The sequence below is a fragment of the Saccopteryx bilineata genome, chromosome 3, assembly GCF_036850765.1.
Source record: "Saccopteryx bilineata isolate mSacBil1 chromosome 3, mSacBil1_pri_phased_curated, whole genome shotgun sequence".
Taxonomy (NCBI): Eukaryota; Metazoa; Chordata; class Mammalia; order Chiroptera; family Emballonuridae; genus Saccopteryx; species Saccopteryx bilineata.
Genome location: NC_089492.1, coordinates 111,744,063 through 111,767,164, shown reverse-complemented (window position 1 = coordinate 111,767,164; position 23,102 = coordinate 111,744,063). Strand labels below are relative to the sequence as shown.

Sequence of the window (23,102 nt, the reverse complement as noted above, 5' to 3'; positions counted from 1 at the left end):
AGGTTAGCAAGAGAGAAATGTGATTTTTATCTTCCTATATAGAAGAAACTTATATGTATATCTTTGAAGAATAAGGAGAAAAAATCCAGTTGTGAAAATATCATAGAAATAAGGAATATGTATTGGGAGCAAGTGATATATAAAAATGGAGTAATCTCAGGTTGTTTTGTTTCTTTCACAAATTGGAGGAAAGGTTATTTGTTGGAAGTGATGGTTGCTGTTTGCAGTTGGAGGATTAAATAAAGAAAAGGGAATATATTTATAATGGCTATTATGGGGAAATTTGCCAGGAAATCAGCAAGATTTTCCATGAAAGGATTGATGGACATTGGAAAAAGCTTAATAGAGGATGGCCCTGAGCAGGTGATGGCACAGTGGTTAGAGCATTGACCTGGGATGCTGAGGAGCCAGGTTTGAAACCCCAGAGTCACTGGCTTGAGCTCAGGCTTATAGAAATGATCCCATAGTCGCTGGCTTAAGCCCAAGGTCGCTGACTTGAGCAAGGGGTTACTGGCTCAGCTTGAGTTCCCCCCCCTCCTCTGTCAAGGAACTCATGAGAAAGCAATCAATGAACAGTTAAAGTGCTGCAGTATGAGTTGATGCTTCTCATCTCCCTTCCTATCTGTCTCTGCCCCCTCCCTCCCCCCTCCCCCTGCTTAAAAAAAAAAATGGATCTGTAATCAGGCTATGTATTTCTCTTGAGTTCTTTATTACTTTGGAGCAGGAATGGAAAAAATTTATATTAGATAAGGAAAATAACATAGTGTCAGTTAAATTTGAATTTGAATTCCTTTCATACCTTCATTAGATGTGTATCTTGCGTTGTTATTTAATCTGAAATGGACATAATATGTACTTCTATTGCAGATTATAGTATTAGATGAGATCTGGTTGGAAATTTTCCTATCTATAAGTTCTGTAGATACTAGTTTTCCTCCTTTTCCCCAAAGAGTGAGCCATAGCCTAAGATGTAATGGTAGTGTTAAATTAGAAAGTAAGAGTGATATTTAAGGGCCTAATTTTAGTTCCAGGCTGAGTAGGAACTTTGAGTAGCCAGGAAAAATCTGTTTGACTAGACAAAGTGATTGAATATTCAAGTATAGGCATAGTGACATGGGGGTAATGCTAGTTGAGGAGGCATGGTATAAAAGAGGAATGGTTCTTTCACTGGATAAGCCTGTATGTATCAAACAGGGAGTGGATGCGGGATTGTAGAAAGAAAAGGAATTGGGAAAGAAAAGAACATTTATCAATAGACATTCTAGAATCTGTGAAAGTGGTAGTTTGATAGACCTTCATTCAGGTGCTGAACTATATCCCTAGTATAGGGAAATGAATTCCAATGTGTGGTTCAGAAAAATAAAAGAACAGGAAAAGTAATGATTCCTTGAGTGTGGTGTAAGACTTGGTAATGCGAAATAAAGTGAGGGTGGTGATTTCCTGGTCCTGAAGAAGTAGTCCCACCCATTCTGTGTGGTATAGAAGGATAATTGAAATTGCTGTACAAGACAATTTCTGTTGGCCTAAGAAGTTTAGGGGAAAAGGCTGAGAAATTGGTAGATTAAGAGGATTTTCCAATGAAAGGAAAATTAGGGGAATGGAAGAGTATGATTGAGTAGGGCATGTAGGTTAAAAAGCCCTTAAAGTTCAGATTTAAGATAAATGAAGAAGATTTTTGTCACATTGAGGGTCTCTAGAGAAAGTAATAAAGGAAGCTTTGAGTTGGGAAGTAGACTGGAACTACTATTGTGAGAGGAATTGTAGGATATGGAGTCAAGAGACTGGCCTGGAGTCTTGCAATTGCTACTAGCTAATTTCTGATCAGTGAAAAATCAAGCTCTATGCCTCACTCCTTGTTTGCAGAATTAAGAGATTGAACTAAACCTCTGAGGTTCTGTTAGGTCCCTCTGAGGGCCCTGTTTACAATCTAGAACATTATTCAGTTTTGCAGTGATGGCACAATTATATTTCTGTGCTGTCCAATGCAGTAACCACTAGCTACATACGGATGTTGTACACTTGAAATGTACCTAGTGTAACTAAGAAACTGCATTTGTAACGTTTTAATTTTGTACGTAAATAGCCATTTGTGCTGTTGGCTACCATATTGGACAGCACAGTTGTAGATATATCACTCTTGGGTTAATTTCTTTCCTAGGTCAACAAGTCTTTTTTGCCTTTCCAGCAGTTTAATTTATTTAAATAAATTAATTGTAATTAATTACAATAAATGCAATTACTTAATTGTAATTAAATTAATTAATTGTGATTAATTTTTACATCTAATGTGCCCACTGTCCTTAGAAAGCTTTCACCAAACTCACATTAATAGAATTAACCCCTTTTTGTGCTCCAGTAACAATCTCTTTACACATAATTATAATGCAAAGACAGATTTACTTCACACAACAGTGAGGGAAAGCAGTTTTCTGTCAAATGGAGAAGATTAAGATTCTTAAGTAGCTGATTTTGGGACCTGCTACAATGGGAAGACTTGATTTCTTCAGATGTTAAGACTTTTTACCTGACACTTGAAGGGGCTTTTTAAATATGTCGTCCTGCTGGGCCTGCTTTTTAATCCTTTACCACAGTTGATTTCTTTTGTTAAACTTAAGAATGGGGAAAAAAATTATTTTCTTCTACTGTTATCTACTAAATAGTTTGTCTAAGATCTGTTGAATCAAACTTTTAAAAATGACCACTAATTATGACAAAGTTAAGATATTTTTGACCAGTGAATTGTTTTTGATATTCTAGTATAGTACTTAGGGAATAGTGTTGATGTATTTAGTTCTATGATATGTAAAATAGTAAAAGTAATTCTGTGTTTATTTCCGCCTTTCCTTAGACTATCATAGAGCTCTCTGAAGAGCGGGATGGCCTTCATTCCCTGCCCCACGCCTCTCCGTCCGCACAGTCCCCCTGTGGCTCTCCAGGCATGAAGCGGACAGAGAGTCGGCAGCACTTGTCAGTGGAGCTGGCAGATGCCAAGGCCAAGATAAGAAGGCTTAGGCAGGAATTGTAAGTTGCTGATTTTCAAGGTTTATTGAATTTATATAGTTGTAAAGGTGACCTAAACAATATTTTTAGGCTTATGACATGTAGATATTAGTTCTCAATTGCTGGCCTGTGTCATCGTTTTTACTAGTTTTTGTTAAAATGAGAAAACTAAGGAGACCAGCATTTGGTTTTTTTCATAATGCTAAATCTTACTGCCAAGTTAAGGATGCCCTTTATTCTGGATTTATGTCCTTCCTATCTTTTGAGTGTTAAAATGTCCTGTTATAAAATCATGTTTTCTCCTTGGCAAGTTGGGATTTCCTTAAATGTTTTATTTTTACATTCTTGAAATACAATATATTGGCAATCACTGATGAAGATCAGTAAGTTTAGCCCTTTTTAAGTTAATGTAATTAAAGACTGAATCACTGGTATATAGTTTTATAGAAAATTAATTTTGTGGATCTTCTGCATTGAGTAATTGAAATGCCTGAGTCATGTACTTAGCAATGGTAAATATTAAGCTTGGTTAGTGCTGGTGAAATTTATTTAGCCTTCAAAGAACACTACAGAGAAGTCAGTATAAATGGCACATAGGTAGGCATTCCTTGGTGAATACATATAAAAACATGACTAATCTTTGTTGGAGATCATTTTATTTTTCAATTAAAAAAGAACAAAGGATTTTTGTGTTTTGGGCTTTTTTCTTTTTTTGTTTTTGGTTGGTTTTTCTGGAATTTGAGTTTTAGAGTATAGATTTAAAATTTAAAGCCACAATATAGCAATTAAATTTATTTACTGATTATTTAAAGCAGTTGGCTTAAGAAAATGATTGAGTATGCAGGTAGAAAAATATAAAGTCTATAGGAAAATTTAAAAAAATACAGCTTTCATTGTGGGTGTCTGCATTATTATGTGTCTATTGAAGTGAACACGCCCAGGATATTCTATAAACAGCTGCACCAGGAAAATGAGGGGAGCGATTGCTGTTATTAGTTTGACTGGCAGTTAATGGATAGCCTAAACAGTGAACACTAGTTTGTTCCATATAATTTAGCACAATCTTCTCTAGTCTTTAGATGAAGCATGCAATTAGAACTGCAGTGCTGGCTGTGAATTCATTAACATTTTACACTGTATTAGAATTTGATTTTTTTAAATAAAATTGACTTGGCTATAGAGTATATTAAAATTTCAAACAACTTAAGAAAAATTAGATTTGGTCTCTCATATGCTGATTGGAAAATGTAAATAAATATTTTTAATTAGTGAATATACTAGATATAGCAAGTATTCCCAGAAACGAGCATGTCATCAGATATCTAATATCTTTGTTGTCCTTAAAAGTGTGTTCCTTGAGTGATTGCTTCCATTCACATTGAAGTCTTTTAGCTGGGACAGATCTTTACTAAAGTGATGAAGTGTGGAAGTCAGGATGGGTTAAAATAATAGTTCAGGTTGCTTTAGACCTAACGGAAATAAATAATTGCAATGAGAATGTGCAAATGAACCATTAACGCATTCATGAGTGGAACATTATAGTAGTATAATTGCTTTTGATCTATTAACATACAGAGTAAAAGTAGTATTTGCAATTTCATTGGAAGAAGTATTCCTTATAAATTACACTTTTGTGCAAGACTAACACTATCAAAAACTTTCTTTAATAATTTTCTCTGGCGTCGGCCTAGCGTGCGGAGGACCCGGGTTCGATTCCCGGCCAGGGCACACAGGAGAAGTGCCCATTTGCTTCTCCACCCCTCCGCCGCGCCTTCCTCTCTGTCTCTGTCTTTCCCTCCTGCAGCCAAGGCTCCATTGGAGCAAAGATGGCCCGGGCGCTGGGGATGGCTCTGTGGCCTCTGCCTCAGGCGCTAGAGTGGCTCTGGCCGCAACATGGCGACGCCCAGGATGGGCAGAGCATCGCCCCCCTGGTGGGCAGAGCGTCGCCCCTGGTGGGCGTGCCGGGTGGATCCCGGTCAGGCGCATGCGGGAGTCTGTCTGGCTGTCTCTCCCTGTTTCCAGCTTCAGAAAAAAAAAAAAAAAGAGGAAAAAAAAAATAATTTTCTCTGCCTTCACAGATCTCATGTTTTCAGAGTTCTTTTCTTATACAAATTATTTTTTAAAAATAACTTTACTGGTTGGTAGGCTCAGCAGTAGAGCATCAGCCCAGCGTGTGGAAGTCCCAGGTTCAATTCCCAGCCATTGTCACTCAGGAGAAGCACCCATCTGCTTCTCCACCCTCCTCTCTCTTCTTTCTATCTTTCTTCCCCTCCCGCAGCCAAGGCTCCATTGGGGCAAAGTTGGCCCCGGGAGCTGAGGATGGCTGCATGGCCTCCACCTCAGGCACTAGAATGGCTCCAGTTGCAACGGAGCAATGCCGCAGACGGACAGAGCATCGGCCCCTAGTGGGCTTGCCGGGTGAATCCCAGTCGGGAGCATGCGGGAATCTCTCTGCCTCCCCACTTCTGACTTCGGATAAATATACATACAAAAACAAACAAACAAACAAAAAACTTTATTGAGGTATATAATTCATGTATCAGAAAATTTATCTTTTAAAGTGTACAGTTCAGTGATTTTTAGTATATTCATAGAGTTACATGACTCACACTAATTTCAAGACATTTTTGTCACCCCAAAAAGAAACTCCATACACATTAGCAGTTAGTTCATATACCCCTTGAATTCCATTCTGGACATTTCATATAAAATTATCATATATTATGTGGCCTTTTCTGACTGCCTTCTTTCACTTAGCACAGGGTTGTCAAGGTTTATCTATGTTATAGCATGTATTGGTATTTCATTCCTTTTTATGATTAAATAATATTATATGGATATATACCACATTTTGGTTACTTATCATTTGATGGACATTTGTATTGTTTACATTTTTTGACTATTATTCATAATGCTTCTGTGAACATTCATATGCACATTTTTGTGTGCACAAATGTTTTCAATTCTTTAGGGTATGTATGAGGTGTGGAAATTCTGGGTCATATGGTAGTTCTATATTTAACATTTTGAGGAACTATTAAATTGTTTGGCTATAGTTTTATATTCCCACCAGCAATGTGTATGAGGGCTCCAATTTCTCCATATCCTCATCAATACTTGTTATTACACACATTTTTTACTATAATCATTCTAATGGGTTTGAAGTAATATCTCATTGCATTTTTTTGTTTGTTTTAATTTTGTTTTTAGTGAGAGAGAGAGACAGAAACAGACAGGAAGGGAGAGAAATGAGAAGCGTCAACTCATAGTTGTAGCACTTTAGTTGTTCATTGATTGCTTTCTTTTATGTGCTTGACCTGGGGGGCGGGGCTCCAGCCGAGCCAGTGACCTTTGTGCTCAACCAGTGACAATGGGATCATGTTGATGATCCCAAGCTCAAGTTGGTGAGCCTACCCTCAAGTTGTATGAGCCTGCCCTCAAGCCAGTGACCTTGGGGTTTGAAACCTGGGTCCTCAGCATCTCAAATTTATATTCTGTCCATTGTGCCACCACTTGGTCAGGCTCATTGCAGTTTTAAGTTGTATTTTTTCCTGATGACTAATGATGTTGAGCATCTTTTTCAATGCTAATTGGCCATTTGTGTATCATCTTTGGAGAAATTTCTATTAGGATGCTTGCTCATTTTTAAATTGAGTTATAAAATAAACTTTTAAACAGATCAGTGAAATAACCTGAAACTGAGGGTGTATTAGAAGTCTGTGCAGCCAGCAGTTGAAACCCAAAGGAGTTATTGTCAATTCTGACTTGGGGGAAGAAAGAGAATGATGTTAGGAATATTACATAGAGATAGTTACATTTCAATTGATGATAGCCATTAACTAGTTTGAAAAGGCTCAGCCTAACTAAGCTGAAGGAAGTCCAGCAGTCTCGGCAGGATACAAGGAGGGGATGGCAAAAGTGCGGTTGAAACGGTGGGGTGGCGGCATGGGTCGTCATGTGCGCAGTGCTCAGGAGCTTAGACTTGAAACAGTAGGGACAAATGAGAGATTTTTTGCATGGGACAGTAACAAGATCAGATTTATATTTTTATTCTTATTTTTAATATTTCATTGATTTGAGAGAGAAAAAGGAGGGGAGGGGGATGAAGAAGAGAGAGAGAAAGGCATAAACTCATTGTTTCACTTAGTTCCATTTAATTGTGTTCTCATTGATTGCTTCTCGTATATGCCCTGGTGCCCTGACCAGGGGTCAAACCCATGACCTCTGGCATACTGGGTTGATGCTTTATCCATTGTGCCACCTGGCTAAGGCCCAGATTTATGTTTTAATAAAGAGATACTAGGCTAGTGGCTGACTTTTAGTGAGTGTTCAAATTGAAAATATAAATTATGGTGTCAGCCTGACCAGGCGGTGGCGCAGTGGATAAAGCATCAGACTGGGATGTGGAGGATCCAGGTTCGAAACTCCGAGGTCGCTGGCTTGACTGTGGGATCATAGACATGATGCCATGGTTGCTGGCTTGAGCAAGGGATCACTCACTTTGCTGGAGCCCCTCCACCCCGGTCAAGGCACATATGAGAAAGCAATCAGTGAACAACTAAGGAGCCATAATGAAGAATTGATGCTTCTCATCTCTTTCCCTTCCTGCCTGCCTGCCTGTACCTATCTGTCCCTCTCTCTGTCCCTCTCTCTGTCTCTGAGACACACACACACACACACACACACACAATTATGGTGTCATTTTGAAAGTGGACTGAAGAACAGTTCAGATGGGAACTGGTGTGGGCTTGTTCAAAAATTGTAATAATGAGGATAGAGAAGAAAATAAGGGAGAAGGCAGAATCTTTGATATAATTCCTAGTTTCCTGTACTCAGTGTTTATTGGATGGCTATGCCATTTATTTGGAATGTAAGAGAGAGGAATAAGATTAAGGTAAAAGACAAGTTTAGTTTTTGTCATATTTAGTTTGAGGTACTTTAGAAATATCTCTGGAGATAATCATCAGATAATCGACTCTCTGGTTCATGATGCAGAATAGAGATTTGGGATCACTAGAATACTCATATGTAGTGTATAAGTAGTAGTTGAAACCTTGGGAGTGGATAAGACTGCCCAGGAAGAACATGAATAATGAGAAAGATGTGTTTGTGAAGAACACAAACATAAAAAAGTGTTTAAGGACACACATTACCCATTTTTTAGCCATGTTACTCAGTTTTTTTATCTATAAAATGAGACTTCTAATAATACACTGTAGAGAGATCCAGCATAATGCCAAGCTTATGAGCTTTAGATTTATTCTGCCTGAGTGTCATTCCTGGCTCAATACTTCTTAACCAAGTGACTGTTACCAGGTTAATCTCTCTAAAACTGCTGGGTTTTCTAGCCTATTAAGTAGGAATAATAATTGTGCCCACTGAAGGATTGTTATGTGAGGCACATATGTAAGGTGGACAGTGTCTAGTACATAAGTGCTCAATAAATGTAAGCTGTTATCACTGCTATTATTTCTTTAGAGGGCTCTTGCTTGGCAAAGTGTAAAGTGCTTAGGAAAAATGCTTAGCACAGATAATGAGAGCTTGATAACTATTAGCCAAAAGATGTGTCCAAAACATGAAATCAGCAAAAGGGTCAGTGAAATAGAAAAGCCTAAGAGTGAAATTATGGAAGCCAATAGAGAGAAATTATCAAGAAGAATGGAGTTAACTCTACTAAATTCTTCAGAAAGTTCTAAAAATAATCCACTGACTTTGGCAATGCAGAGGTAATCAACTCTGAAAAACTGTTAGTAGGAAGATACGGTGGAAAGCCTCATACTGTAAATAGATCAAATGGGTGTACATATAGTTTATTTATGATACTTGAACTGCTGGATAATTCTTGGAAAATTTATTTCAATTTATACCTCACATACACCAAAGTGAATTTCAGCTGGATTAAAGAGCTAAATGTAAAATATGAAATAATGGTAAAGGAACCAGATGAGTATATATTTATTCTCTAGGGAAGGTATTTACACAAAAGCAAAAGAAATATTTATAAAAGGTGGTTGCTCTATTTGTATAATAGTTAAACCTGTAGACATTCAGGGAAAAAAGTAAAAAGCATTTGACATACTTCTCAGAAAGTTAAACAGAATTTTCTATGACCTTGCAGTTTCACACCTAAGGTATATCCTCCCAAAATTTAAGGCAGGAACTCAAACAGATACTTAAATGCCATTGTTCATTGCAGTATTATTCCCAGTAGCCAAAATGTGGAACAACCCATGTGTCCATGAACAGATGGATGAGTAAACAAAATGTGCTATAGGCATGTGATGGCAAATTACTCAGCCATAAGAAGGAATGAAATTTTGATACCTGCTACAACATGGATAAGCCCTGAAAACAATTTGCTAAGTGAGAAACCAGGTACAAAAATATTGTATGATTCCACTTAAATGAAATATCCTTAATAAGGGGTGGAAAGAGAATTTGCAGGAGACATGGGGGAGGAACACAATGCAGTGTGTAGAGGGTATTATTGAGTGGAACACTTGAAACCATATCAACACAGTAATTAGAAATAAAAAGATAAATATTTAATAGGCAATTTCAGAGAAACAGAAATTAGATTAGAAGTAGGGGCTGTTGGGGTCTGGGGGAATTGGAGAGTTACTGCTTACTGGGCACAGAGTTTCTGTTTGGGGTGATGAAAGTTTGGGAAGTGATAGTGGTGATAGTTTAACAACAATTTAAATATAATTAAGGCCACTGAGTGCTACATTTAAAAATGGTTAAAATTGCAGTTTTATGTTACATATGTGTTGTCACAATAAAAAATAAAATTTGTTTATAATTTTTGAAAAAATATTCAATAATCTATAAAGAAATATTTGTAAGAAATATAAATTGTAAAAGGTAATAGATTTTTAGCATTTTAATGATACAAACATAAGGAATCAAATTTAGCCTTTCTTACTGTTCAAAACATGTAAATTAGAGCAGTGACAGCATTTTCCAGTTGTTAAATTGTTTCACATATGCATAGGCATTTTTACCCTGTGTTGTTGCCTTATAAATTGATAATGACCATTATAGTGGGCAGTTTGACAGTAGTATATCAAGTACCTTCAAATCTGTAATGTACTTTTACAAATCTGTCCTGAAATACACAGGGTTTTATGAAAATGAGTCCATTTTCCAAACCATTACTTATTACTGTAAAAAATGGAAGCCATTTAAATAAATTAATTATGGTTCCTCTATCAAGGGGACTATTTCTCCTTTATTTAAAAATTATGGCTTTCTATAGTGCACATCTTTTATTATTAAAGAACAGAAGGTACAAAAGTGAGATAGTGAGTGGAGACTTGACTTTAAGGAAGTTGGCTCTGAAGGGAAGATAGAAAGTAGAGATTAGAAGTAAAGTAATGCAAAGAGAAAAAAAATAGGAGAAATTTGAGTATGTTTATAGGCTTCAGGGACGAAACCAATAGAGCTGTAAAGATTTTAGGTATGTGTGTGGCAATGTATAATTTCCTTCAGGCCACTGTAAACGTTGAAAGTGGTTTGGAGACCCTTACAAGTCTCAGCCCCAGATAGTACTACTGCCTTGCATAAAAGCTTATCCTGCTAATTTGTCTTTGACTATGCAGAGAAGGAGAAAGAGAAAGAAGAGTGGGAATGGGAGAATCTCAGGAAAGATGGGGATAAGCTATTTTATGAACTATGAGGATGTTAATCCTTGAGGTTTGCCTTTGGAGAATTTCAGGGGGAGCATGATTGATAATATCTAATCATGTAAATTCTAAAAGTTCATTTCATTGTCACCCTTTGTTGGAGTCATGGCTAATACTGTGTTCCAGTAGATATTTAGTAATGATAATACATTTATATTAATGCAGGTGATGATCGTAGTCTTTTTAAAGGAATAAGCTTTTTCTTTAATAAATGTTATTTTCATTTAAGGGAGGAAAAGACTGAACAGTTACTGGACTGTAAACAAGAACTTGAGCAAATGGAAATTGAACTTAAAAGGCTGCAGCAAGAGGTTTGTACCTAAAACTTTTATTATATAGGCCCACTATGTAATTGGAAATTGATTTTTCTCCTTATAATTTACAACCCTTGATGCTTTATGAGGTTACTGAGGCTTCAAGAGATCTGATGACTTTTTCGGTGTTTCTCTCTTCAAAAATACCAGAACCAAAACTAGAAATTATGGTCTTTGGAATTTTTTCTGTATCTGTGCTATTTAAACTTTGCTGAGATTTAAAGGAGTCCTTGTTAACAAAATAAATTAAAATTAATTAGAAAAAGATTTAAAGGAGCCTTATAGGACTAGGGCAGTTCCAAGTTCCTCCTTTTTTGTGTATTTGGCTTCTGTGGGCTTGGTCGCTGGAACAGCTCTACTGTAAATTGTAGGTGCTCCTGTGTAAATCCACACTCTGAAGGTGCTTTATGTTAACTTGTATATGACAGAATGCTCTTTTTAAGTAACAGGATACTTTTGAATTTTTTATTCTTTTCCTATGAAATAAGATTAAAAAACCTTTTACTTTTTGTGTGTGTATTTTTCTGAAGCTGGAAACGGGGAGAGACAGTCAGACAGACTCCCGCATGCGCCCGACCGGGATCCACCCGGCACGCCCTCCAGGGGCAACGCTCTGCCCACCAGGGGACGATGCTCTGCCCCTCAGGGGCATCGCTCTGCCGTGACCAGAGCCACTCTAGCGCCTGGGGCAGAGGCCACAGAGCCATCCCCAGCGCCCGGGCCATCTTTGCTCCAATGGAGCCTTGGCTGCGGGAGTGGAAGAGAGAGACAGAGAAGAAGGAGAGGGGGAGGGGTGGAGAAGCAAATGGGCGCTTCTCCTATGTGTCCTGGCCGGGAATCGAACCCGGGTCCCCCGCACGCCAGGCCAACGCTCTACCGCTGAGCCAACCGTCCAGGGCCCCTTTTACTTTTTAAAAATTATTTTTTTTACTAAAGCTTTGTGGGGGTTTGTTTTTTTTTGAACCAAGATTTGTTTAAGAATATACTTCTTTTAATCACTTTATAATGTTTTCTTTTCATTTGGAGGTAGTGAACGAAGTCTTCTTTAACCCATAAATGGTATGAATTGTGGTGAGGCTGGACAATTTTCTTCCTCTTAATTTCCCTAACCTGCCATTTTAACTTCAGGGAATACTGCACTTGCAGAATCATAAACTGTGATGTTTCTGGATGTATGAGACAGGATATATAATCTTTTGTGTGTGTGTGTGACAGAGAAAGAGACAGAGAGAGGGACAGATAGGGACAGAGACAGGAAGGGAGAAATGAGAAGCATCAATTCTTCATTGCAGCACCTTAGTTGTTCATTGATTGCTTTCTCATGTGTCCTGATGGGGGAGGGGGAAAGCTACAGCAGGCCGATGTACATCATAATCTTTATTTCTAGATATGTTGTGGTTGCTCTTCCATTTTCTTGGTAGCAGGGTTTTTTTCTATCTGTGTTCCCTCTAAATAGTGGTGGTTCTCAATCTTTTTGGTCTTAAAACTCTCACACTGTTAAAAATTAATAAGGACTATATCTCCTGGTATTTGTTATATTAGAAATTGAAACTTAAGAATTTTATATACTCAATATCATGTTAACATAAAGTATTTTAACTAAAAACCATTATTTTACCAAAAAAAATAGAATGGTACTCTCTTACATTTTTGCAGATCTTTTAGTGCCTGGCTTAAAGACAACTAGATTCTCTTATCTGTTTCTGTATTTGTTCTGTTAAGATACCACATACCATGTAGCCTTTGGAAAACTACTGTGCCCTCATGAGAGAATGAGAATGAAAAAGGAAAATAATGTCTTAGAATTATTATGAAAATAGTTTTGACCTCATGAAATCCCTGAAAGGGTTTGAGGAAAGCACAGCTATCTTTGGATCGTACTTGGATAACTAGTGTTCTAGAGAATTAAGAAGACTTTTAAAAGATTGAACTTCAATATTTATCTCAAATGGCATTAAGATATGCAGTAATCGTTTTACTTGTATGCATATAAAAAACCAGGATTTTAGTATGTCACAGCATATCTGAATAGAGCCATTATTTCTCTAAAATATCTAATGATCATCTTATTAGTACAGTTTGCCTCTTTTGTATTTTTACTGTCCTATATTTTAAAGTTAAATTTTTTTACCTTAAATTAATTGCAAATGGTTATGTCAAGTAGAGGTTAACTTATTTTAAGACATCCTGAATATTTTTTATATTCTAAATACAGAATATTATTGAGTATCTAAACATAAGTTTGCATATTTGTATATAAACGTGTTTAAAATACTTCTTATTCTTGCTTTTATATCTCCCCATTTTAAGAAACAACTTGAGATATAATTTATATACCACAAAATTCATACTTTTAAAATATATAATTTATTGATTTTTTATTTTATTCACTTTTTAGAGAGGAGAGAGAGATGAGAGAGAGACAGAGAGAGAGAAGGGGGGAGGAGCAGGAAGCATTAACTCCCCTATATGCCTTGACCAGGCAAGCCCAGGGTTTTGAACCGGCGACCTCAGCATTTCCAGGTCGACGCTTTATTCACTGCGCCACCACAGGTCAGGCTGATTTTCTTTTAGTAGAGTCAAGTTCTGCAGCCAAAAACCCTGGCTAGGTTGCCACTTGGTTAGAGCGTCATCCCTATACACCATAGTTGTGAGTTCAGTTCCATTGGGGCACATACAGGAATCAACCAATGAATTCACAAATAAGTGGCACAACAAATTAAATATTTTTCTCTCCCTCTCTCTCCCTCCTTCTCTTTCTCTCTCTAAAATCAATAAATGAAAATTTTTTTAAAAGTTGTTCAAGCAAGGGTTATCAGTTTGAAACTAGAAAGTAATATTTAAAATGTTAATATTTATTTATGTTTAGAACATGAATTTGCTTTCGGATGCTCGTTCTGCGAGAATGTACCGAGATGAATTAGATGCACTTCGAGAGAAGGCGATCAGAGTTGATAAACTTGAAAGTGAAGTCAGCAGATATAAAGAGAGGCTACATGATATTGAATTTTATAAGGCAAGAGTTGAGGTATGTTGCATAATTTAAACCATTCATAGTAGTTTCTTTAAAAGAGTTATGATTTTCAAAATGCAATGAAAATGCACTTAATGAATGGAATTCTTAAAATGTTTAGCAAATCTGTAAGTACCGTTAGATGTTTATTTTATGATAGATAAGTGTATTGTTTAGATTAGAATTTTTAAAAGTAATATTTGGACATTATTAGTTTTATTTAACTCTTTGGGGCTCTTCTTTCATTCCTTTATTTAGCATTATAGGTAGACTTGAAATCCTTCCCTCCTAGTCAAAATAAAATATTTCTCTGCTAATTTTAAATTTGTTTGTAGAAGTGAAAACAAACATATTGCTAATGGATTCTCAATTCATAATGTTAAATTAGGGTCAGTGAAGGTGCTTGTGTGTTCATGCACACCTGCTTGTGTCCTTTTTCTCTTTCAACAAATAATAAAAATTTTATATAAACAAATTAGAAAAAACAGCCTCCCCTACTTAATAATGATTGATGTACAGTGTTGCATGAAGTTGACTTTGACAGCAAAAATTTGATAATCCTTGCACCTGCATCCTTTTCTCCTTTCTCAGTTATTTTCCTCATTGTCTGTAAACAGTGGAAATTTTGGTCATGTTTATTATAGGGATAATAAGGAAGGAGGATGCAAAATTAAGAAGTGAAAACATTATAAGAGAAAATAGAACATTTGAGCCTGAAAGCTATCAAAAATAGACCTAAGAGACTACAAAGATAAGGTGCATATTAATTGTTGGCCCATTTTTAAATGAGTGTATGCACAGCACTGTTAAAGGATTCATTCATTCATTCATTCATTCATTCATTCATTCATTTAGTGAGAGGAAGGGAGGCAGAGACAGACTCCTACTGCATGACCCAGACCAGGATCCACCTGCAAGTCCACTAGGGGGTGATGCTCTGCCCATCTGGGGCCGTTGCTCTGTTGCAACCAGAGCCATTTTTTAGTGCCTGAGGCAGAGGCCATGGAGCCATCCTCAGTGCCTGGGACCAACTTGCTCTAATTGAGCATGGCTGCAGGAGGGGAGTAGAAAGAGAGAGAGACAGAGAGAGAAGAGGGGAAGGGGTGGAGAAGCAGATGGGTGCTTCTCCTGTGTGCCCTGACCGGGAATTGAACCCAGGACATCCACATGCCTGGCTGATGCTCTAACACTGAGCCAACTGGCCAGGGCCATTAAAGGATTCTTATAGATGCCTCTGTTTTAATATACTTTCACTTGACATTAGTTTATAAACTGGAGGCATGTAGCTTAGCAAGATCAATTTGTGAACATATGTCTTTAAAACAGATGTAGGCATTTTAAACATGTTCTCAAGATATTTAGGTAAAATATTTATTGACAGAGTCTTGGTTTATGATTTATGTGAGTATTAGTTCAAGTCCTGGAATTTTACTCAAAAATTCCAAACCCTTAACTTTCAAGTTACAGTTTAAGTGGAGAGAAATCTTTAAATCTATTTCAGCAAAATAATTGGGCTCTGATTCTGTGGAGATGTATGTCTTAATATCTGCAAGACTTAGTTTTTTATCATTGTGATTAAGGGATTTACTTGCACCCTGACAATTTTACATGGAATTATTGTGGTATTACTCATTCTAATAGAAGTACTGAGTATTTTGTTTGCATAATAGCTTAAGTTTGGGGGGAGGGGGGAGAGTGTAGAGCCAAGAAACCATTGACCGTATTTTTATTTCTTTGTAGCTTTACTAACATAGAACTGTTTACAAAAGACAGATTAATGAATTATCTTACAATCAAGAATTTTTTTATGTTTCAGAACTTTAAAAAAAACTAACAGATATTAACATGTTTGTGATAAATAAAGCCTAATTGAAATGTTTATAGGAATTAAAAGAAGACAATCAAGTTTTATTAGAGACAAAAACCATGTTGGAAGACCAATTAGAAGGAACTCGAGCTCGTTCTGATAAATTACATGAATTAGAAAAAGAGAATTTACAACTAAAGGCTAAACTGCATGATATGGAAATGGTAAGTATTGTAAAGTAGATCAATTTTATGACCTCTAAGGAAAAATTCTAAGATTAATCTGTTTTCCCTATAATGACAAAGGATGGTGTCCTTACAGCATCTTAGTGTCCTAGATGCTGTAATGAAGAAGAGATTAAATCAATTCAATGCTTCTAATTTTGTATGAATATAGGAGTAGTAGAAATTTCTGCTTTTGTTACAAAGAGGCATTTATTTTGTCTTGTGTTTTTTTAAACTCTAATAAGCTATTGTGTAAACATGCCTTTAAAATACAGAAATAGGCCCTGGCCGGCTGGCTCAGCGGTAGAGCATCGGCCTGGCGTGCGGGGACCCGGGTTCGATTCCCGGCCAGGGCACATAGGAGAGGCGCCCATTTGCTTCTCCACCCCCTACCCTCCTTCCTCTCTGTCTCTCTCTTCCCCTCCCGCAGCCGGGGCTCCATTGGAGCGGGATGGCCCGGGCACTGGGGACAGCTCCTTGGCCTCTGCCCCAGGCGCTGGAGTGGCTCTGGTCGTGGCGGAGCGATGCCCCGGAGGGGCAGAGCATCGCCCCCTGGTGGGCAGAGCTTTGCCTCTGGTGGGCGTGCCGGGTGGATCCCAGTCGGGCGCATGCGGGAGTCTGTCTGACTGTCTCTCCCCGTTTCCAGCTTCAGAAAAATACAAAAAAAAAAAAAAAAAAGCCTAAAATACAGAAATAAAGCTATTGAGCATTGGGCCAGAATCTTTTGTTATGTCACTAAACAATATATTGACTCTGAGGAAGACGTTTCAGTGTCCCCGAAGCTCCAATTGAAAAGGATATCAGGCCCTGGCCGGTTGGCTCAGTGGTAGAGCGTTGGCCTGGCGTGCAGAAGTCCCAGGTTCGATTCCCGGCCAGGGCACACAGGAGAAGCGCCCATCTGCTTCTCCACCCCCCCTCCTTCCTCTCTGTCTCTCTCTTCCCCTCCCACAGCCGAGGCTCCATTGGAGCAAAAAGATGGCCCGGGCGCTGAGGATGGCTCCTTGGCCTCTGCACCAGGCGCTAGAGTGGCTCTGGTCGCAACAGAGCGACGCCATGGAGGGGCAGAGCATCGCCCCCTGGTGGGCAGAGCGTCGCCCCCTGGTGGGCAGAGCGTCGCCCCCTGGTGGGCAGAGCGTCGCCCCCTGGTGGGCGTGCCGGGTGGATCCCGGTGGGGCGCATGCGGGAGTCTGTCTAACTGTCTCTCCCCGTTTCCAGCTTCAGAAAAGTACAAAAAAAAAAAAAAAAAAAAGAGAAAAGAAAAGGATATCAGAAACATGGTTGGTATAATAACCAGTAGTAAGTATAATAACTGCTTTATTGTCATTAAACTGTGAAAATTTTAAGCAACCCAGAATTTATTCTCATTCAGTTTCTGATAAATAAAAGTTATAAGTAATAAAATATCAGCTTGAAATTGTACTGTTTCTTAGCTCTCTTTTCCTTCTCCCTGCCAACAAAACAGGAACGCGATATGGATAGAAAAAAGATTGAGGAATTAATGGAAGAAAATATGACTTTGGAGATGGCACAGAAACAAAGTATGGATGAATCATTACATCTTGGCTGGGAGTTGGAACAAATATCCAGAACTAGTGAACTTTCCGAAGGTATTCCATATATGGCTTTCTTTAAATGGGTTGATGAGTAAATGAAATTGTATTTATGCTTTCATTTTTGGATATTTTATTGTGGTTATTTTCCCCAAATGGAATGTCTCAGAAGGTCACCTAACACTAGATACAGTTTCAAGAGTAGTATGTTATTTCCACATTCCTGGGTTTGATTATCTTTGCATGTCTTACAACTAAACTTTTTTGAGTTCAATAAGAGATTTGATCAGTTGTTTCAGCATTATTTTATGTTAGTATCACCAGAAACTAGAATACCAATTTATTAATTTATTTAGAGAAATATAGCTATCTACTAAATAGAACAGAAAAGTCATATTAGCTGCTCAGCATATATTTTTTCCCTATACTCAAACCTAAATAGTCAAAACATAGTGGGAAGAGTTTTAGGTGAATGTGTAGCCAGAGTAAAACAAGTTAGGTATCTTTATGGCCAGTGTCATCAGCATATGTAATCTCCATTTCAGAATTCTACCTACCAACCAGTCCAGCCCTGGTTATTCCTTGGAGATAATGGAAGACCTCTCCCAGATAAATTTTTAACTTTTGGCTTTTTTTTCTTAAATTCCACTATTGACTTGTCCTCTGTCTTAAAGCTGGGCATATACATACAGTCCAGTTGTTTGGGTTATAGTTGTGATTATGCTAATACTGATACACTTTAATGAATTTATTAGATAGGTTTTGTAATTCCTCAGTTACCCAGTATTATTCTACCAGCTTTGCTTCCTTCAGCAGATATTTATTAGACACCTACCATGTGTGAAATAGTATACAAGGCCCTGAGGATATAGTGATGTGGTAGACGTAAGGTCTGAAGACAGTTTATAGTCTGGTTCTTGCAGAATAATTACTTCTACAGATGACTCATATATATTACCATTACGCTTTTTACTTAGGAACCTAATTCCAAATTCTGGGAACCCCATGTAATTCCCTATGTAGTAAGTGATGGTATTCAGCCAGTGAGCTTGCAGGGAGATCTGTTACTTAAAATACTTGTGGAATAAACTTTTATTTCTTGTAAATTGAGTTACAAAGAAAGCAATTCAAATAACACTGTTAAAAGTTTCATCATCTGCCTGACCTGTGGTGGTGCAGTGGATAAGGCATCAACCTGGAATGCTGAGGTCACCAGTTCGAAGCCTGGGCTTGCCTGGTCAGGTCAAGAGACACACAAGAAGCAACTACAAATTGATGCTTTCCTCTCCTCCCCTCCCCACCCCTGCTTTTTCCTCTCTCTCCTCTCTAAAAATATAAATCAGTCTTTAAAAAAATGTTTCTTCGTCATCTGTTAAGTGAGGACAATAATAGTATGTACCTTGTAGGGTTGTTGTGAGGTTGAATTTCTTAATACTTGTGATGCCTGGAATATAGTATTTGAATGTTAAGAATTATTATGATTATTATATCACAGTTGTTTTGCAGTTGTTCTTCGCGGGGGCCAAATATCTAAATATTTGTTTTAATGTAGTGTCATTTTTTATGGTGTGTGTGTGTGTGTGTGTGTGTTTCATTTTGAAATATACAAGGGACTTTTTAGAAAAGATTCAAAACCTGAAAAAATATGAAGGAGGAAATCAAAGTCACTAATAATTTCTTAAATCTAGAAAATTTGCTTCTAGAATTTTTCTACACACACAGGTATTTTAGATAGTGATTAATGTGTATACACAATTCAGGTTCCTCTTTGCACCTAAGATTATAATATAGGTATTCTTTCATGTTGATAAAATGTGTTGTAAGCATCCTTTTTAATTCTTCATAATCTGACTTGAAGCTTTTTTGAAGTGCATTCATAGTATTGAAAGTATTAAGATACATGATGTATTTTAGCCTACTCCTGTTCATTTGAATGCATGACTTCAAGTCATGAATTAGTTTTATTGAAGAAGACTTAGAGCCTGACCAGGCAGTGATGCAGTGGATAGTGTGTTGGACTGGGATACAGAGGACCCAGGTTTGAAACCCCAAGCTCGCCGGCTTGAGCAAGGTCTCATCAGGCTTCAGCGGGGGCTCACTAGCTTGAGCGTGGGGTCCTTGGCTTGAGCATGGGATCATAGACATGACTGCATGGTTGTTGACTTAAGCCCAAAGTCACTGGCTTGAGCAAAGGGTCACTTGCTCTGCTGTAGCTCCTCTTGGTCAAGGCATATATAAGAAAGCAATCAATGAACAAATACGGTTGCAACGAAAAATTAATGCTTTTCATCTCTCTCTCTTCCTGTCTGTCCCTATCTGTCCCTCTCTCTGTCTCTCTATCTCTGTCAAACACACACATAAAAAAAGACTCGGACAGCTATGGAACTTTCTAGTGTCAGTGACTATCTAGCACACCAGCTTTTAATAAAAAGATTAACAATATGCTGACTAGAAGAACAGCTGGAAATAAGAATTGAGATTTTCTTTACTTAAAATTTGGGAGTATTTAACCATACCTAATTTTGTAAAGATTATGTACTTGTGAGGATATATGTTTTTTGTGTGTGTGTGTGTCTGCTTTTATATGATGGAGAATATCAAAATACACAAAAGTAGACAGACCTAGAAATGTCCTCCCATACTTCTATCCATTGCCCTTCCTAAAATCTAAGATTTCAAAATAAATTCTAGGCATCACATTTCATTTGTAAATCCTAGTATTTTTATATCATCAGAATATTCAATGAGTCTGCTATCAGGTTATTAAAAATAATCTTGACTTATTGGAGAGCATCATTTACAGAACTAGACATTGAGTTTTCTTACTTTAAAACATGTAATGCTGTAATATACTTAGGAAGATGATTTTACTTGACAACAAGGAGTAGATGTTGTTCTTTACACTTGACTTAGCAGGGTTTCTTTAGAAGGTGACTAGTGTGTACTTTCCTGTCTTTCTCAGAATCAGATTAGGATTTCCTCCCCTCAAACTATCTTCCTATAATTTTTGAAAGTTTGGCATAAGATATGCTTTATACTTCCTATATGTGCCACACATGACTATGAGATACACTGGGCCATAACTATATTTTGTACCAGTAATCTAAGACTCATTGAGGTTAAAGTGGCTTGGTATTATCAAGTAGTTAATTTCTCATGGAACTAGAACTGGAACTCTATAGACTCTTCAGTCTAAATTTTATTCTTTTACCCCCCCCCCCATTGGAATGCTTACAGATGCATTAAAAATTCAAGATTTACCTGTCTTTTATCTGTTTTTTCCATTGTGTCTACCTTAACTTTATAAATGTTTTATACAATTAAGGACCTGATGATGTTTACATCATCTTATTTAACTTATTTATACTCACTTATTTAACTGATCAAGAGTAAGCATATATTTACCAATGACATATTTTTCAATATTGTAGCACCACAAAAATCTCTGGGCCATGAGGTGAGTGAATTGACATCAAGTAGGTTATTAAAGTTGGAGATGGAAAACCAGAGTTTGACTAAAACTGTAGAAGAGCTTCGGAGTACTATGGACTCTACAGAAGGTAACACTTCCAAAATCCTGAAAATTGAAAAAGAAAACCAAAGACTAAGTAAAAAGGTAAATAAAAATGAATGTTTAATGTTCAAAAATGTATGTAAAAAGTATAAATAAATAGCACTTTTTTAATGTTAAAAATTATGTAAAAGTATAAATAAATAGCACTGTAGTAAAATACTTATTTTCCAGTTTTTAATATGCCCTCAATTCTTTTAACATGTAAACTTAAAAATGTACACAAATGTAAAGTAAATGAACTCCTATACTCATTATTCAACTTCAACAATTATTAACTTAAAGCCAGTCTTATATCTACCCCTGCCTACCCTCCCCACAACCACTAGATGACTTTGAAGTGAATCCAAGATATGGATTCATTTACCAACAATTATCTCAGTATATATGTATAAAAATTAAGGAATTAAAAAAAAAAGGACAGTGACATTATCACACTTGAAAAATTAGTAGTTTTTAATCCATATTTTAATTTCTTCAATTCTGGTTTGTTTTTACATTTTGTTTAAATCTGTTTCCAAATAAGATCAATACATTCAATCAATTGATATGTTCTTTAAGTCTTTTTCAGTCTATAGGTTTACTCTTCTTTTTTTTAGCAGTTTTTCTTTTTTTTTTAATTTTAATGGGGTGACATTAATCAGGGTATATAGATTCAGAGAAAACATCTCCAGGTTATTTTGACATTTGATTATGTTGCATACCCATCACCCAAAGTCATATAGTCTTCTGTCACCTTCTATCTGGTTTTGTGTTCTAGCAGTTTTTCTACTGAAGAAACCAAGTTGTCTTAACAGAGTTTTCCCACAATTTATATTTTGCTGATTGCATTCTTTTTGTGTCATTTAGCAAGTTCTCTTGTCCCCTATATTGACTGTTTTACTGTAGGCTTAGTCCGATTCAAATTGAGTTTTTAGTGAAAGTATTAAGAAGTATGTGCAGGAGTGGGCAAAAGTAGGTTTATAGCTGTGAGTACACAAAAGTTTATTCTTGTATTATTATTTATTAATTTTTGTATTATTTTCCTTATGAACCACTGTAAACCTACTTTTGCCCACCCATATGTATTTCAATCAGGGGCACATCTCTGGCTGTCTCTTTTTGTAATTAGTGTCATGGAAAATCATTTGCTTGGATCCTTTAATTAATCAGAGATTGCAAATTCCTGACTTTCTAATTATATCATCCCTTCTTTGTGTGGTAGCTACGGCATTTCTATAAAGAGAAGCTTGATTTTAAAAACTACTGGTTTAAAGAAAACACCATTGATTATTCTGGGGAATAGCTCTTATGGGAAAAGCAGGATGAATGTTTGATCCTATTCCTTTATTTGCCAGTTTCCTAATAATGAGTTGTATTTCTCATATCCTTCTGAGATAATTGAGTGAGTTTTTTGTTTGTTTTAGTGTCAGTATGAACTCATGGGTTTAAGAATATTTAAAGTGTTTCAATCCACTGTATTTATTTTTCTTACTGTCCCAATGAAGCTGTTTTCTGAATCCTTATGACACAAACTTAGAACTGCTTGGAAGCTTCCTTGCTTTCTGCCATGACAAACTGTTTTTGGCTCCTAACCATGTCTAGTTTTTCCTTTGATAGATTTTGGGTTTCTAGACCTCGTGAAAATCTGCCAGACCTTAGACCAGTGTTTTTGAACTATAGTATGCATCAGAATCACCTGTAGGACTTGTGAAAACCCAAATTGCCAAGCCTTATGCCTAGAGTTTCTGTTTTTTGGTAGGTTTGAGGTGGGCACTAAGAATTTTCACTTCTGGAAGTTCCTTGGTGTGATGCTCATCCTGCTGTTTTGGAACCATGTTTTGAGGGACCACTGCCTTCAATAGTGAAAATAGACTTATTTTCTTGCAAGATTTTTACTCTTTTTAAAACATTTTGTATCATCTTTAGTCCATTAACCAAATTATCATAATAAGTATT

General features: G+C 36.9%; 1 protein-coding gene across 4 annotated transcripts in view; it reads left to right on the top strand.

Moving 5' to 3' along the window:
* Positions 1-23,102, top strand: part of CCDC88A (coiled-coil domain containing 88A) — a 148,447-nt gene that overhangs the window by 73,622 nt on the left and 51,723 nt on the right. For all 4 annotated transcript variants that reach the window (XM_066267154.1, XM_066267153.1, XM_066267152.1 and 1 more), the window contains exons 8-13: positions 2,849-3,021; positions 10,915-10,996; positions 13,869-14,027; positions 15,897-16,043; positions 17,506-17,650; positions 21,025-21,209. In XM_066267154.1, the coding sequence (XP_066123251.1) occupies positions 2,849-3,021; positions 10,915-10,996; positions 13,869-14,027; positions 15,897-16,043; positions 17,506-17,650; positions 21,025-21,209 (891 nt within the window). The remainder of the gene's footprint in view (positions 1-2,848; positions 3,022-10,914; positions 10,997-13,868; positions 14,028-15,896; positions 16,044-17,505; positions 17,651-21,024; positions 21,210-23,102) is intronic.